Here is an 18,230-nt window from a genome sequence, read left to right as displayed (position 1 = left end):
ACAAACCGAGAGACACCGACCGAGAGGAATCTGCTGGATTCAACTTCAAGGAAACAGAGAAATCAGAGAACACATGTTAATCAGTGACATCATGCGCTGTGGTAGATCGGCGTGATTAAATTAGCGCGATTTCTATCTCAATCATACGAGTGGAAAAGTGTTTCTGTGCCCGTGTGTTTAAAAAAAAAAATGAATCTCTGACTTTTAAAATAAACCACATTTTATTTATTTCTCTGTGATCCTCTGGTGAATCACCCAGCCGCGTGGCGCCCTCGTGCGGCGCTTCAAAGTACGACCAAGACCGCAAAAGTTCCAAGATGGCTCCCTATAGCAACCAGACTCCCCTGCCTGGCAACACACTGATGCCAAACATTGCTGCGCACCGATGGGCCCGAGACAGAGTTTGTTTTTAGAAGCAGGGGAGTCGTTTGTCCGGAGGGAAATGGTGTCCATTTTATTCTAATGTCAACATTGTCATTTACGTTAATACGGATTTTTCTTGGCACTTCATTGACGTGAGCTCACAGGTAAGGTATCTGTGCCCTGTGTTGCTAGACAGTAGCATAACTAGCCCTTTGATACACAAGCTATGGAAATCTCTTCTAATTCACAACATGGGTCAAAAATAATCCGTATTCATTACCTGTGTTATTTCATGTATGGCTGGGTTCTTCAAACTTTGGTCTATTCTTTTATAGCTTATTCTTGCATCTTCATTTAGGAACAGGCTCCTTTGATGACATTAAATCTTCATCAAAGATAAAGGCTTCTTTGATGGTATAGAATTTTTCAATGTCATCAAAGGAGCCTTCTTCATTCAGGAGAGCTGGATTCCAAGACACACCCACAACTCTAGCTTGACCCTCTTAGAACATAGTCTAGGTCCTCAGCATCAGAGATTTCAGACTCAGAATCAAGTCCAAGAATTGCCTCCTCATTTTCCTCATCCTGTTCTTCATGCAGCATCTTTATGACCATTTCAACCGTAAATCTGAAATGATTGCGACCAGCCATACTAACACTCTGGATAAAGAAAATCAAAAGCATATCAATCAGTCTATTTAGTATATACTGTTATATTTTGAGTTTTATTTTTTTGATCTAGCTATGGTTAGCCAGCCAGAAAAGAACAAACAATAAATAAATAAAATAAAGATTTGGGATGATCAAAAACAAGCTAACTAGGGAATACTGAATGATGAATTTAATTCACTGCAAAGATATAGAAAATAAAAACTGAGCCAGGTCACTTTTGACCCGTGTTGTGTATCAAAAAGTTAGCATGGATGTGTGGAGTATAGTAGTTTAGCTAACTAGCCTCAGTCATTAGCAACAGGCAGCTCTCAGTAAGTAACTGTCAAAACTTTTCCTTTGCTTCCCTCAGTAGAGATTCCCGACAGGAACAACATGATGCTCAGTGAGAAACTAAAGCAGCGCTGTGACGAAGAGGTGATCAACGAACTGGTCAGTGTGAAGCTTTCACTCTTTTGCTTACAATCACAGATAATATTCAAGTTAATGTGCAGGTTTTAGCACCAATACTCTCTGCTACTAAAGCCTCATTTCAACAGCTGATAGTTTTCACTGTATGTTTCAGATGTGTGAAGATTCCAGGTCATGGCATCTTCAGGAGTTGCACATGTGTACATAATAATATGGATATTAATAATGATAAAACTTTATTTCTGTAGCACTTATCTAAGTAAGGTTACAAAGTGATTTGCAAAATGTACGGTACTAAAACAACACAGATCAAAAAAAGACCAAACAAAAATAAGAAGGATAACATATAAGAACATATTTTAAAAAATCAGCATTAAAAGGCTTTCCTATAAAATATATTAAGCGATGATTTCAAAACAGGTGAAGTCTAATCTCAGGTGCTGTGCTGAGCTTTAAAATAATCTTAAAATCAATCCTAGATTTATGGGTAACAAGCCAGTCCAGTTGGCTGTGTACACATGTACAACTCCTGAAGACACTATATGTCTCTCCTTTCACTTTTTTAAAATGATAAATCATTATCATCATTATACAACAGTGTTTGGCCAATGGAGTGTCTTATGAAAAAATCGCCCAAGAAGGAGGCCACATCACCTCCCTGGAGATCTTCTTCTCTGGTTTCCCCCGCATGGTTGGCCTTTCTTTCTTCCCAAGGCTCACCCAGCTCACCATCGTGGGCCAGGACATTAATCAGATAGAAGGTTTGGAGTGTTGTCCTCTCCTCCGAGAGCTCTGGGTCATCCAGTGCCATCTGACAGTAAGTTTGATACACTGGTACGATTTCTAATAACAAATACTGACAGTAATAAAATGTAAAGCCTCGATTAACAAAGGTTTATATTGTGAAAGATTGAATCTTACTGTTTCACTGCAGCAGCTCTTAAACACCAAAGACTGTTAACACAATTTTACCCTCTGGCATTTTAAATAAACACTTGCATACGCTGACCATCATTTATGGTTCACAACCCGTAGTTGAATAAAAACAGTATCCTGAGTTAGTGAATTGTACAGCATAACACACCTAACAACATTTTGTCCCATCCTCTCTGTATTGCAGGAAATATCTGGACTAGAGAACTGTGCAAAACTGGAGAAACTCTATCTTTATGACAATGAAATCTGTGAAATCAAGAATTTAGATATGCAGATCAACCTAGAAATCCTGTGGCTCAACAGTAACTCCATAAGTCACATACAGGTTTGGACCGCATTTGTCTATGACTGTCTGTCTGTCTGTCTGTCTGTCTGTCTGTCTGTGAGGTATTAACTTTTGCATTTACTTCCTAAATGTATTTATTTAATTAGCTAAATAAAACTGCATTTTATCAGTTACTTAATATGAGACATTTATATGAATGTGTATGCATGTTTTGTCAAAGGTGCACCCTCGCTGTTTTTGATCATCTGACTCTCAATGTGCGTTTTTTATTTTCTAAAGGGCCTGAACATGCTTCAAAACCTCAAAGAACTAAACCTTGCCGACAACATTATTGAAAAGATTGGTAGGTTAGAATCCTTTTTTATTTTCTTTGCTGAGTTTGATTGTGATTTTGTGAGCATTTTAAAAGAAAACACAAAATAATCCAATCATCTTCAACATCTTTTCAGGGCATAGCCTTGATCCTAATGTCGGCCTTCAAAATCTTAATCTATCCGGGAACGAGATTCGCTCTTTTAAGGTAAGATAAAAAACATAAATATGCCTTTGAAACTCCCCTAGTAAAAAGTTTCCATACTTATTTTGTCAAATCTTATTAAAATCCTTGGTCTGAAAAAGAGGGCATTTCTAAATTCTTGTGAAATGTTGAGGTCGTGGCCAGCTCAGATTTGTAATCATTTTTACAATGGGCTGGTCGCATGAGACCTTCATTGAGGTATTGAGCAGAATAATTTCACGTTTTGTCATTATTGATTCAATGATATACATTTATGATCATGACATGAATCTTACCACACCATGTAAGGCAGGGGTAGGTCGGTTATACATTTTCAACATTCTGCGACTGACACGCTCATGCAGAACATTCAGACTGGATCATCTTCTTCTTCAAGGTCAGCCTGATAGGGAACACAACATGTTTTGTGGCTCTAACTTTGATTGGATGAACACCTTAGATGATATTACTGCAATCCTCCTTTATTAAAGAATATTGTCATTTTCACACGGGTGTAAAGTATATTGCAACAGCTGTGGAGTCAAGGTGAAGTGTTCCTCAGTTTGTCAAAGTAGCTGTTCTTTTGCTCTAATGTGAGAATTGTCTAATATTTGGACTTTTTCAGTGTGCAGCAAACATGAGAGGGGCTGCAGACGGTTCCTGTCTCACCAACCACCAATTCAATTCAGCTTTTCATTGTACAGAAGTTATACTTTCTATACATGTTGTATGCGATTGTATCATTGCCTCTTTCTAATTCAACAGTATTTGGCCATTTATCTGATGGCATATGTAAAATAAAGGCCATGTCTCCATTTATATAGCTTCAGACAACCTACAAAAATCTCAGACAAATCCCTCAAATACGCAGATTAATAAATATATGAACTTTATATGTGATGTTTACATATGCTGTTTGTTTAAAAATGGGAAAAAGCTAATGGTAAAAATTTGTGTAAAGGCTTTTTTATTCATCTTTTAGAACTAACCTGCTTAGGATGGACATTTACCTTGTCCTGTAACTTGCCTGTGTGCTCTGTGGTTGCAACAGGAGCTGACCCTGCTAGCCGGCTTACCCCATCTGAGAGAGCTAGCACTGAGGGACGCCACGTCCACCCCAAACCCAGTGTGTCTGCTGTGTAACTATGCAACACACATTCTGTACCACATGCCAGGCCTCCAGCGACTTGACACCTACGACGTCTCGAGCAAGCAAGTCAAGGAAGCTGCTGAGGTATTGAGGAAACGATCAGGACCCTTTACTCTGTTACACACTAGTGTAATTGACCTGATAATGAGTTGCACTGATTTACATCAGTTGCTAATGATTTACTGAAATAAACCTCAGGTTTCTTCAGAAATATGTTTTATGTCAAACATATTTATTATGTATTGTCTGTTCCAGTGTTTCAGTTGAGTTCAAATCTTTTTAGTTTTTCCTAAATTGAGCTTTTGCACATTTTATATCTCTGGTAACCTTAACTGAGATGTTGAGTAACAATTACAATGAGGTCTTATGGGTTAAAAAAATGCACATACATATAAAACCTATGTAATGCAGTTTTTACTTGTTGCATGTCTACATTTTTGTGGTCTGTTGGATTTTTTTAGCAAACAGTATAAGCTTGTACTTTTCTCTGTCAGTCCACAGTCTTGAAGAAAATGATGTACTACAACATGCGAGTACACACTGCTCAAAGGAACCTGGAAGAGACCCGGTTAAGTCTGATCGAGAGGAAGAAAACTCTGCTGCAGTTGCCTGAGGAATGTGTCAGGACACTAAGTCATTCCCTCAAAAATGTATGTAGAGTACAGTAAGTTATTAAGCTGACATCTCCAGCTGTAAAAGTGTAAAGTTAAGAGGGTTGTTGTCTCTTTTACACATCCCCAGCTTGAACGTGAGCTCTCCAAGGTGCTGACTGGTTGTAAGAAGTCTGCCTGCAAATTGGATGATGCACCAGGAGGACCGACCCACTTAGTGGATGGTTCATCCAACAGATGGGATCCAACCACTGACGTCAGCTGTGATCCCACCATGGAGCCAAAAATACTCATCAAGATGGAAGCACTGAGGGAGAGACTGACACTGTGGATGAAAAGGCTAAACGAGTTAGTTTGTAAACTTGGATTGATCTAAAGAGAGAATTTGACCAAACTTTATACAATTTAATATCACGCAGTACACTTTTTCTATATTTAAGTGTCTGAGTGTGAATTTAGTGATGAAACATGTTTCCAATGTTGAAAAATAATATTCCTTCTTTTATATTCAGGATTGAAGCTTGTCATGAGAGAGAGTTGGCTCAAGCCACACACATGATGGAATACACAGTCCAGTTTCTGTTGATGGAGCTTGAAACTGTTGGAAATATTCGATTAGAGGAGGGCGGCTCCACAGACCCTTGGTATTTATTTGGTATCATTATTTGTACCTACAACCATCATGTAATTTACAGTTAAAGAGATGAAGTTGACTTTTTTCTGCCGTGTCTGCAACAGGTTTAATTCCGCTTGCGACCTCCTCCTTTCCCGCTTCTCACACTCCGACTTCAGTGTTCACGGCATCACTGGCATTAAGGTTGATAGAGTTATCCGCATCTTCAACAGCGCCTTGAGGTTTCGCTTTGAGGACAAACTTCACAGCCTGCTAGTCAGCGAAGACACTCTTATCAATTCACAGTAAGTGAAACTGGACTGTGATGAATTTTTAAAAAACATTAACATTAGAGACATGTTGTTATATTATCGATCTACTACCAGGACCACCAGGTATCAGTGTAAATCTTATGTGAACCTTTTAAGCAGGATTTACAGAAATCGGCTGGACCACTTGTTCTACGCAGCTGACCCGGAAAAAAACTGTGAGATGGAAGAAATTTTGTGCATTTTGGAGGAGGGCTTTAAATCGGCAGGACAATATAAGGTGTGTATACTGTTGTAATTGTTAGTTCAACACATCCCATTACCCAGAACATATCCCACTGAGCAAGAGAGAAATTAAAGATGGTACATAATAGTTTAGTCAACTGCTCTACAGTAAAACCTGTATAACTGAGACACTAAACAGCCTGTGCAAAAAGTATATTCCCTCAACAATGTTTTTTTTAAGCAGAATGAGTAGAAGGAAGGTACATTTTAGTCTTAAGTTGCCAGGGAGACCAGAGTGCTGTACAACATCACAGAATAAATCATTTGTTACGTTATTTTCACAATTCGAATTCTGACTTTTTACCACGTTGAATTTGATTTAGACCTTTGGGAAAGAGTGTGGCATACCTTTATCCAACAGCTTGAGTGTGACTGAACAGCCCAGAATCGAACACACTCTGCGACAGGCCAGCCAACCTGACTCCAAGTACAGTGAGGATCCAGTCCCATTCAGGCACGGTGGGTTGGTTTATCTCACAGTACTGTATCCTTATATTGTCTATAGAAGACTATTTGATTTTCTTAAAAACTGAAATGCTTGTATTTTTTGGGCCTGTAGGTCAGATTATTATTTCCAAAGTGTACGTGGGTCACAGCATCCCTCTCCGAGAGGAAAATCCAGTGGACAAAATCAGCCTCCGTAGAGTCTGCTCTGTATATCGCAATGTGGACACTAAGCTCAGATCTGCAACGAGCGATGGTATGTGGCATATCAAAAGGCATGAAAATAATTATTTCTCAGTCAGTAGTTGCACAGTGTCATCGTGTCTCTGTGTGTTTTTTATTCAGAGAGACCTCGCTCCTCCAGAACACACACTGGTCCTGAGTGCAGCCCCAGGCGGAGACAGTGGTTTGTGTTTGACCATGAACTCGTCTTGCCTAAGTACCTTGTATATTTTCAATATGTAACCAGGGTAAGTAATGAATTCATGTATTTATTTGAACACGTGAGATGCTGCATGTAGCATACATCCTCTCAGAATATTGTTATTATTCTCATTTTGTGTCTGCTGGTCGCACACTCTTTAGAAACGATTATAAAAGCTACATTTTAATAATTATGAACTTAACCAGCAGTTTACATGCTTTTGATATGTTATTATTAGAAACAAGAACAACCTGCATCGCCAGAACACAGCAAAGACAGAATCATTCTGGACAAGGAAGTCCTCAACATGGAACCTGTGCTTAAACCGCAGCCTAAGATGTTGAGCTTGGACGACAAAATTCTGCTTAATGTGGCCAGAGCTAACGTCCTGAGTCAGATCACTGTAAGTATGATGGGTTTTCACACAATGGCTTGATTTTGAAGCCAATTTGATCTACTAATATTAAAATATCTTTAATGTTCTGAATCTCCAGATACTGAACCTTCATGGGAACAGTCTGAGCAAGATAAAGGAGATTTCCTGCCTCACGGCTCTGCGGCATCTCACCATCAGCTTCAATGAGTTCACACGCCTCGATGACATTTCTCACATGGTGGGAGTGATGATAGGAAAACATGCTATTGAGCTTAAAATAAACAATGTGCCATGAAAAACCTCATCAATTATCGTTCCAATATCACAGCCTTACCTTGAGTCTTTGGATGCGAGCTTCAACCACCTGGTGACCCTCGAGGGGCTGAGGGGACTGGGACAACTCAAGCAGCTCGATGTGCGGTGGAACCAGTTGACCAAAGCCAGACAAGATGCTGCAGTTTTAAGGAAACACACACCTGCTCTTCTGAAGCTTGACACCAGATACAACCCTTGGAAGAGAGTACGTGCTGGAACCTAAAAACATTAGCTGAAACTCAAAATCCTAATACAAAATCCATAATGAGTGGATAGTTGGTGCTGCAATGTTCTGTGCGTGACCTGAAATAACAGTTGTTGTTTCAGGCATCATGAGGAGGTTTATACAGTGAAGCTGTGTTTTTCCTTCCAGCTGGAGACGGCCAGAATGACCATACTGGGACGTCTAACAACACTCACACACCTTGATGATCTGATGGTCACAGAGGAGGAGGCTGCTGATGCTGTTGCCATGGCTGCAGATTCCAAAATTAACCAGGTGAGAATTTCACATATATTATTTTATATATACAGACACTGAATGTTAATGTTTTATTTACTGGTCCTTGTTAAGGTTGTAATGGTTACATGCTCCAGTGATTATTTATTCTAAGTGAAAATCTATAAATGTAGAATTTACTGTGAATCACTCACGGCTGTTGACTCCCTGCTCTCAGGCATCTCTTCTGGCTCACTCGCGCACTAATACTGATCGTCCCCGAAGTCTCAGCCTGCTATCGACAGCTCAGCTCGTCTGTCTTCTCAATCCAGCACCCTGGGGGCTCAGCCAGCAGCTGGATCCGGACTGGACAGCAATGGTGAGCTTCAGCACGTGGGTGTCTCCGTAAAGGAGTGTTTCTAAGTGCTATATGAAGGCAGCTGGACTTGCTTGAGGTACTTGAAGACATTTCATCTGAAAGACTACTTCAGTCTAACTGGGGAATCCCAGGTATCCTTGAGTTTCTCAACGACTCTCAAATTATTTACAGCTCTACAAGACGTTAAATGCTTCGGACTCCAAACTTAGATATACAATGACCTGGAGGACTGAGAATCGTCTCTATGATTTCTTAAAATGCATTTGTTAAGTTTTAATAAAATGCCTCCTCCAGGGAGTTTTCCCATTTTCTCTGTTCAAATTAGTCATGCAGAGTCAAAACTAATATTTATATAAGTTCTTCATCAGGTATATTCAAGAAAAAACGTACAAATAAACAACTCCACGTGCAACAGGCAACCTGTGACCTGCTTGGAACTGAAAGCAGGTCACAGGTTGTGACCTGCAAGTGTAATGTATGTTTTACAACTTTAATCATTTATGCATTTTAATTTGTTTATAACCTTACAATTTTGACCAGCTCACAACCCTGAACCTTGACAGCCAGAGGATTTCCAAGCTGATTAATCTGAATAAGCTGGTAAACCTGCGCTGGGCCTCCTTCAATGACAACGACATCTCTAAAGTGGAGGGACTGGAGAGTTGCCTGAAGCTGGAGGAGCTCTCCCTGAACAACAACAGCATCAGCACTTTCAGTGGTCAGTAACGCTGTCAACACCTTTATTATACAGTATATACATATATGTTGTGTGATGGTTGTTTCAGCCCCACAACACAGTCACCATCACTTTGTCTGTCTTTGCTCTTCTGTTTCTTTAGGCCTGTCAAAACTGCTTTGCCTAAATAAACTGAGTGTAGACGGGAATCAGCTCTCTAGACTGGATGCTTCAGTCCTCGATCAGCTGCCCAACCTGACCTTTCTGTCTGTGGAGAACAACTGCATCAGTTCCCTGTATGGCATCCAGAGGGTCAGCTCCCTGCTTGAACTCTATATTGGCAACAACCAGATCTCTTCATCACGAGACATCTACTATCTAAAGGCAAGAATTTATTAAACAAAAACGTATCCTTACCCGAAGACATGGGAGAGAAATAAGTGCTGAATGTGTCCGATTTTTCCTACATTCTTATTGTGTTGTTTTAACTCATCTACTGCATCTTACTTTCAGGGACTGTCCAACCTCATCATTCTGGATCTTTATGGGAATCCTCTAGTGGAGAAACTAGAGTACTACCGGATATATGTGGTGTTCCACGTGTCCTCGCTGAAAGCTCTGGACGGGATTGCAGTCGTACGTGCTAAAAACAGCAACCAATTCAACCTTTCCCATCACAGTGATGATGACATAATTATAATTAGTGTTTTGCATGTGCTGTTGCTTTCTCAAGGAAGTTCTTGAGTCTGAAAGTGCAAAGGACATGTTTGGAGGAAGACTAACCTCGGACATGGTGGCAGAGAAGCTGGGCCACTCGAACTTCTCAGACATCACCTACCTCACTCTGCAGTCCTGCTCCATTAGGTAATAGCAAAGCACATGTCCAAAATAAAAGCACATGTCCAAAATTGAACATGATGGAATTGGACATTGACATAATGTGGTAATTTTTTCCCCTCACAGGAGCGTTGACCTCTCTCCAGTAGACATATTCATTGGCCTGCGCAGTGTCAACTTGGACCACAACAACCTCACCTCTTTTTCGGGCCTCGTTTACCTGCCGAACATCAAAGTAAAAATGACTCTCACTGAAAAATAAAGAAGCTGGCTCTAAATACAAATGAGTCATGGACAAATCCATTATTTTCTTCTTTGCAGGCTCTGTGTCTGAACAACAACCACATCGAGTCCATTCTACCCAGGCAGCGGACTCAGGCTCATCTGACAAACAGACAGATCCTCCACAGCAAAGTCCACTCCAGTGGTTACGGTCAGCAGAGTTCATCCAAAGGCAACAGGTAACACAGTTCTTATTTTAATTTCAAAACTGTTTATAGGCATGGCATCTGCACCAAATTGCACAAACTCATAAATATCAGTCCCCAAATAATATTAGATTTTTTGATCAAGATTCATTATCCCTAAGAAATTAAGGAAAATTAAAAAAATGCCCTATCTCACAATGTCAAAGAAAACAAATCAAAATTCCTGGATTTGCTCCCTGATCAAGATCCGCACCAAAATGTAATATGTTCTTCATAGAGTTTCGTGGTAATACATTTATTAGTCTTTGCATATTCCTGCTAAATGACAGACAGACGCAGATGAATAACCTCCTTGGTGAAAGGTAATAATATAAAATAATTGATGGAATTGATGACCTAAATAAAATAAACAGTATAAAGTTATATAATTAATCAAGCTATAGAAACAGAAAAAACTAATAAGCAAATAAACATGGTAGCATTTTTTCACTATTTTGTATATTTTTACAAGGTTAGACTGTTGCTTATATAATATACATTTTGACTGAATGTGCAGACTGTAACCATTAGGGGGCAGTGCTGACCTGCCAATGGATGAACTGTCAGGACAGATCTTTGTTTCAGTTGCTGCCTGAGAATATAAACACAATAAAATTTAGTTTTTAACACAGTTTCAAGATATTTTAATCTGTTTCAAAAAACATAATATTATTATATCTGGAGATTTAAATATTAATTTGAAATACTACAAGTTTCTGGATTGTCAGTGTATTGTATGATATGATCTTTAAGTCGCATTTTCCTTTTGTGTAAAATCAGACCAAAGGCGATGTTGTGACAGGCTCGCTTTTGTTCGCCCGGCATGTGCTTGCCTTTATGTGGCCTGCACCTGTGAGGTCTGACTAGTTAAATGAGGCAGCGGGGGGGAGAAAGAGATGTTCATTTAACCACAGAGATTGCAGACTGTCATTCTGTTACTGTGTTTAAGGGAAACTGGGCCCACTGGCAGCCAGGAGCCACTGATGGGCAGCCTGGAGGTGCTGCATTTGAGTCACAATGGAATCTCCAGTTTGGCCAATCTGCAGCTCAGCAGGCTCACCAATCTTAAAGCCCTTTTCCTTCAAGGTATGTATGGTCCACGGACCAAGCCTCACTCACAAAGCCTGTTCACAGAACCTGTGAAAGGGCAAGCACTGAGAGCAGGGTCTCCCATTGACCTAAGGCCAGGTGGGTGATGAGACTGGAAGAAAGGAACCACTGACTTTCTTTTCAGCAGCTTTTGATGGGTTTTGATTGTGTTTTGTTTTGTTGGAATGATTTGTCCAACCGAGCTGACCCGACTTGTCCTTTTTTTTTTGCTTTTTGCTCAGAAACCGTTTGAAGCATTCTCTGTAATTTCAGTGCTTTTTACACAAGCCGCAAAAACACCGGGCAAATGTTTATATAAGCTTAAAATGCTGCCTTTTATATTGTGTAGGCTGTGCGATCTACTCTTATATTTAATTTATATAAATATTGGACCATTATTGTTTTCACTGTGTTTCCCTTGTTGTGACATTTGTTTGCTCCCTCCCTAGGCAATGACATCAGCCAGGTGGAAGGGTTGGAGGGGCTTCGCCATCTCAGAGAACTTGTCCTAGACAGGAACCGCATCAAATCTCTGGCCGAGAACTCTTTCATCGCCCAGAACGTTCTGCTGGAGCTGCGCCTCGAAGAGAACCGCATCCGGGAGCTCAACCATCTCGATCCTTTGACCGAGCTCCGCAAGCTGTTTCTTGGCATGAACAAGCTGCAGGTATACTCGTCTCAGCAACTGTTGCCTCCTAACATGCTGAATATTTTAATGTTCATATTCATTTTTAATCAAACTGCATATTCAGATTTTTCAATTAAACTGGCTGAATGACTCACTCCAGAGTGATTTCCTGAGGTGACCACCAAGGTCACAGTCCGCTTTTGTGTAGTTTTTGATTCAACACTAACTTTTGCTGATTGGTTCTTATGCAAAACGCGTAAGAACTTATACACGAGATGTTTAAGAATGGGTTTTATTCAACGTACAGCAGAATTACTTTTTTCTGCATTTGTAAGACGTGAAGTATAGCAATCATAAGTCATTACCACCCCACTGTGCCACGCGAAGGGTAGCATTAAGAAGAATCAAGTTTGATTGAAGGTCAGGGCACTGTGTATGAAGACCGGGGAAAACAATCAGCACAACGTGTAATCAGCATCTCAGTCTGCATCTCCCTCTCACCCGGGGTGAGTGATTTGCACTTTAGTTGCGAGTTCTCCCTCTTCCCTATACCTCCTTAATGTTTTCATGCATTCAATTAAGACATAAAATACAGCAATCATCCCAGCGCTGCAGTCCTCACAGGGGGGGCATCTTTGAATCGCAGCCAAATCCAAGCATAAACCTGGGAACAAGAGGAAACACCCCCATGCCCATGTTGTGTGGCCAAATTCTCTCATGAGATTAACGAGAGCTCACACATGTAATCTCTCCCATCAGCTGCTTCCGTCCTCCCCTTCACCAAAATTATGAAAGGTTGAACCCTGATGCATATGTCTCTGTTATCAACACGCAGCCGGCTGCAAACAGCGAGAATGAAAAATGAAATGTGGGTTTAGGGTTATGAAGAACAACCTAAAATAATCGTTGTTTCTCTGCTTTTTTTAGGATGTCACAGAGCTCGACAAACTAGAGGTTCTTCCATCGCTGACAGAGCTCTCAGTTGTTGGAAATCCTGTAAGTGTTATAAGTGTGTGCACATTAAACAAGTTACACAGTTAAACAGTTAGATGTTTTGAACTGGTAAAGATTATGATGGAGGGTTATTTTGCTTCGGTGATTTTGGACAATGATGTGAATCCACTAGCTGTTTGTCTTGAATTCCTTCAAACACATTACCAACAGCATCACTTGTACAATTCTAAACACTAACCCAGGAGAACTCTGTGGTTCCAAATTAAGCAATTACATGATGGGCCGTCTGCTGTGCTTCAAACTGACCGGCATCAGAGACAAATCCATTGACCAAATGGCAGGCCGCTATTGGCCCGGTTACATCACCCATCTGGAGCTCATGGATCAGGCCGGAGCCGAGTGTGCAGCTCCCTATCGTCCATAGGGCCATGCTCAGCTGTTGTAGCCTCTTTACCACTCGGGCCCATCCCCCTTCTCTTCCCATAGGGGGGGTTTAATCCTGCCTTCGGGTAGAGGGTGAACGCCAACAGCCACCCTGGAGACAATACCTCCTGCTGTTGACCACATGAGATTGTTACTTCACCCATGTTCCCTAGCCAAAGTCCTTTCCACTGGGCATCTATTGGCACGCTCTCATAACTTAATCATAGCAGCAGTGTCCTGCAGGAACATACAGTTCTGTAAGTGGACAGGCTGGATTTGTACCCTGGCCAGAGGGTCCCCGCAGCTGGGCAGAAAACTGTCTGCTCCTGTCTGGGTCACTAGAAAGGCTGCTGGGAACATTATTGCAATCCACATGGCATCATATTTATCCCAGATGTCACAGGCAGTCTTCAGTCAGGCTCCAATATGAACATTTTCAAATGCGAGTTAATGTCAGTGTAATTTATAACTTGTAGTTTTATCTAATAAGTTTTTGTTCTCGCAGGTGGCCCGCAAGTCTCTCCACAGAGCACCAGTGGTGCTTCATCTGTCCCAGCTGCAGGTCCTGGATGGAGTGATGGTCACTCTGGAGGAAAGGACCAGGGCTGAGCTCCTCAGTTGTGATCCATCAGTAAGAACTGAGCACATCCTCCGTACTCTCTCAGAAACAATGACACACACAAATATATACAGACATACACAACAGGGTCATAGCTACCATTGAAACAGAACTACAATACAATTACACTAGTGCAACCTTCAGTTCATCTTCTCTCTTCAGGGTTCCTAGTGAAGGATGTATTATGGGGACTTTTTTAATTCCTCACATTTACAACTCAAAACTGCCACAGCACGATCTCAGTCGGTCCTGCTTGACACCGAGCAGCTTTACTGGAGCAGTTGGGGTTAAAGGCCTGTTTCTTGACCCCATTGTTGATCAGACTTACTCCTGCTGGTCTGGGGACTGAACTGAAAACCTTCCAGTCAAGTACAAGTTTGTTTCTTTGACCTCAAGACCACTTCTGCTTGAATGAAGATGGTTTAGGAAAACTCATACAATGAGGTGAAAGCTTAGTTTTCAGGAATAGGATCTGTTATCCCCACACTATACTACTTTACTTCAATCATGACTGAACTACAAAGGAACAAAGGCTTTGCTTATATATAATCCCATAATGGGCCCGATCATGTAAACTGTAGTCCAGCTGAACCAAACAAAAACGAAAACAACCAAACAGCAGCAACCAAAAAGGGGGGAAAGCCTGGATCAAACTCTTTCAGTCTGACTGATCTGATGTTCATGTAATGAGAGACCAGGGCAGTAATTCTCCTGCAGCTCTGAATTAAAAGCAGCCTAAGCCCTGCTGGCATCATCCTGCTGATTAGATGAAATGTGCCCAGCCGATAACGCACCAGTGGATTTACCCCCTATTAGCCAGGTCAACATGACCCCCTCTGCTTGTTAATCGTACATTTGGAAATGACAGAGCAGAGATCAAGGGTTTTCTCATTAAAAACACAAACACAGACCTCCACTTATTGAATCCCGTAACCGCCATCTCACTTGTCACTCTCGGTCTATGGCGGTGACTGCTTTTGTTTGAATTTGAGCATTGTTATTGATGAGTGGTAATTACTATTCCCCCCGTAAGATGTTTATACATGTGGAACAACAAGCAATCGAATCACCAATCCCCTGCCAAGTGTGTGAGTGGAGTGGACACACCGCAGTCACACAGGCAGCTACAGAAGGGTGGAGAAAACAGTTATAATTAGGATGCAAATGTTAGTGAGGTCGAAGAGTTTGCCCTGGAGGCGCTTAAGAAATCATCTTTACACATTATGTAAATATTTGCTGTTTTTCATTGTATCCTGTCTTATAGGATTACTTGTTTCTTTCTTATGCTCCCTGTTTAATATTTCTCCAACGGCTGTGCTCTCAGTACCCTGGAGCCTCTCTCCCTCCCGCTGAGTTAAACCTACCTGGACTGCTCCCCCTCGTGCCTCGAAACCCCCCTCTACGAGCAATAAGTATAAGTGGAGGACCGCAGAGCGTCATGTATGGGCACGATATCCAGTCGAGTAACACGGATGAAGCCCCGTCTCATCAAACATACAAGTGTGAGTGTGATAAGAGTTTTTGAACTGATAGAATTTTACATTACACTACACTGTGTCTATAGGACGTGATGAAATGAAAGGAGAGTTGTGTTTCTTAGGAGCTCTAGTAAAAGCAGAAAGATTGATTTTCATTATAGACATACGCCAGATAACTGTTCTGTGTTTAGTCGAGCACTGGCTTGACTCTCTTGGTTTTATTTTCCAATTATCAGACAAGAGGCGAAAGCAGAGTTATCCTGCTCGAAGCACACAAACGGACATTAACTTCAGACACATCAGAGGAACAGGAAGCACCCTGCCAACCACAAGTCTACTGTCTGATGGGAACAGACTTTTTGACCCATATTACAACCAGGAGCAAGAAAGCAGGTTATTGATTCTAGAGATTATAATTATATTCCTTTAAAATGCAAATGATCAGTTTAAAAGATTTTGGGAAAGAGTAACTGTTTCCTAACTTGTTTTATTCCAGATTCCCAAATGGTGGTAAACCTCCACCCATGTAGCATCCAGAGGAGGTAACAGCCTGGAACAACCGTGACTGTGGCCTGGTGATATACTGTGATTGCTAGCATGGAATGCAGGGCATTGTGTTTTTATAAGTTTTCCTTTTTTTTTCTACATACCTTTATATATTGAACTAGAGTGGCAAACAATAGAGTGCTTATCTCCGTCAAGGCCATACAGTCCTCTTATGAAACCACATTTAATTCACTCACTTCACTGGATCCGGATTTGATTTGAATCTGTGCTAAATTGGACACACACATAAATATCAGTCCCCTAAACATGCCTGATTTTTTTCCTTGCTCCGCCCCCTCAGCCAGATCCACACCAAAATGGAATGAGTTCCTCCCTGACTCATACTATATCCGCCCACCAGGTTTTGTGTTAATCCGTCCAGGAGTTTTTTTGAGAACATAACCTCCTTGGTGGAGGTAATGAGGACATGGTCTTTGGAAAAGGCAATAAATTACTTTCTATGAACTTCAAACTAAAAGCAATTTACATGTTAATAAATCTTCTTTGCTGTTTGTTTAAAACAAAACTTCCTTTGGTTTAAACACAATGACACTACTTGAAAGGAACATGTATTGCATTCCTTTTCCAACGCATTTATAACGACTGATTTTATTTTCCCTCCACGCAAATGGATCACTAACCATGGTAATCTGAGGATGAGAGGTTTTGGCTTCATTTCCACCGCTATCCAGTCCTTGGCCCCAAACGAGTAAAAAAACACCCACAGATGTACGGGCGTGTGAGGCTGGCATGCTGTGTCCATCAGGTCAAACGCATCCCCAACAAGTGGGATAATCCAGCTTTAGCACACCTCTCTGTGGACAATAATCTGCAGTCACTCAGATAAAGATGTTATCTTGAATGAGGTCCAAATGGATTTCAGAGAACTGTCGGTTTCATCACGTTAGCCTCTTTTCAGAGAGCTCACCGCAGCTTCGCCCGTAATAGACAAATCTTGTGTGTTGTAACTGCAAATAAACCTCCTCCGCTTGATATGTATGATGTTAGTTCTGCTGCTGAACATGAGAACGTAATCCTCCCTGTCTTCCTGTCAGTTTAACCCAGTGGGCCTGTAGTTAACAGTCTGAGCTTTAAATGTGGAGGAGGCAGTCTATATGAAGTGATATGAAACCTTTACATTCTGGGAGAAGAGATTTATATAGGATATCTTCTCCCATCCATTACCTTAGGCATAAATAATATGACGCAGAGAACGATGCAGAACTCTGTTATATGCTTAAAGAATATCTAGTAAAGTTAAATTATTATTTATTTTACTTTAGACCTGTGGTTTTTCATAGCATGTACTCAATAGAAAAGATATAACAGAGTCAAGACTTGGGGAAGACGTGGCCCTGCAAACCCAAAGGCTTGAGCAGCAACATTTCCTTCCTCCAACCCCAGCTTTGGAGTTTATGCTTTTGTGACCTCAGTGCGACCACTAGGTGTCCTCAGAGCTCCATTAGCTCTCCCTCTAAGACTTAATCAGTCCTTGAATGAATTCACCACCTGCCTGTGCTGCAGGTAGTCATTTCTCAGCAGAGGAGGGATACATACATGTGGATGCTTCAGATTTGTGTTTTTGCGGAACATGTGAGGCAGCTCGCAGCAGCAAAAGTGAAAAGCTCTCCCCAAACAAGCTCCTCTAATGCATGTACTTAACTTCACTTAATTTGTGTTAATTCCCAGCACTAAGCAGGGCTAATGACAGTGCAAGTGAGTGCACTGTCATTACTGTGCTCTGCCTGACATCAAATGGCAGCTGATGGACTCACACTGGAAAAAAAGACACTCTAATGCACAGATTTGGGGGCTCAGTGTGAGTACTTTAATGCATTAGGTATTGCGAAGGATAATTACACATTTTATATTTGTGTACAGGATGTGCAGTATGGATATGTCAGAAGTCTGTTTGTCAGAAGCTGTTTTCAATGCAAATGTATTTCCGCGTGTGTTGTAAGCTTATAGCGAACATACCACTTCATACAGTATGTTTCTCTTTGCATATCTGTCCGTATTTTTAACATTAAAATGACATTAGCATAAA

At 41.1% G+C, this 18,230-nt stretch overlaps 1 protein-coding gene across 2 annotated transcripts; it reads left to right on the top strand.

The window, feature by feature from the left end:
- Positions 1 to 28: 28 nt before the first annotated feature.
- Positions 29 to 18,230, top strand: lrrc9 (leucine rich repeat containing 9). 2 transcript variants are annotated; one of them, XM_035167973.2, is made up of 33 exons: positions 29 to 527; positions 1,385 to 1,464; positions 2,042 to 2,260; positions 2,564 to 2,704; positions 2,945 to 3,008; positions 3,115 to 3,185; positions 4,213 to 4,395; positions 4,806 to 4,961; positions 5,053 to 5,270; positions 5,435 to 5,566; positions 5,661 to 5,840; positions 5,964 to 6,084; positions 6,413 to 6,548; positions 6,649 to 6,789; positions 6,879 to 7,003; positions 7,196 to 7,360; positions 7,452 to 7,571; positions 7,662 to 7,853; positions 8,022 to 8,147; positions 8,326 to 8,466; positions 9,007 to 9,184; positions 9,306 to 9,526; positions 9,656 to 9,778; positions 9,876 to 10,006; positions 10,106 to 10,214; positions 10,301 to 10,440; positions 11,396 to 11,532; positions 11,985 to 12,202; positions 13,091 to 13,159; positions 14,046 to 14,171; positions 15,484 to 15,661; positions 15,874 to 16,030; positions 16,134 to 18,230. In XM_035167973.2, the coding sequence occupies exons 2-33, from the start codon at positions 1,408 to 1,410 to the stop codon at positions 16,165 to 16,167; spliced, it is 4,509 nt and encodes a 1,502-aa protein (XP_035023864.2). In that variant the 5' UTR covers positions 29 to 527; positions 1,385 to 1,407; the 3' UTR covers positions 16,168 to 18,230. The 2 variants fall into 2 exon arrangements, with proteins under 2 accessions (XP_035023864.2, XP_035023867.2); XM_035167976.2 differs by having other exon boundaries at positions 32 to 527; positions 5,967 to 6,084.

The sequence above is a fragment of the Hippoglossus stenolepis genome, chromosome 10, assembly GCF_022539355.2.
Source record: "Hippoglossus stenolepis isolate QCI-W04-F060 chromosome 10, HSTE1.2, whole genome shotgun sequence".
Classification (NCBI taxonomy): domain Eukaryota; kingdom Metazoa; phylum Chordata; class Actinopteri; order Pleuronectiformes; family Pleuronectidae; genus Hippoglossus; species Hippoglossus stenolepis.
The sequence above is the reverse complement of the archived record's forward strand: the minus strand, read 5'-3'. Positions and strand labels throughout refer to the sequence as shown.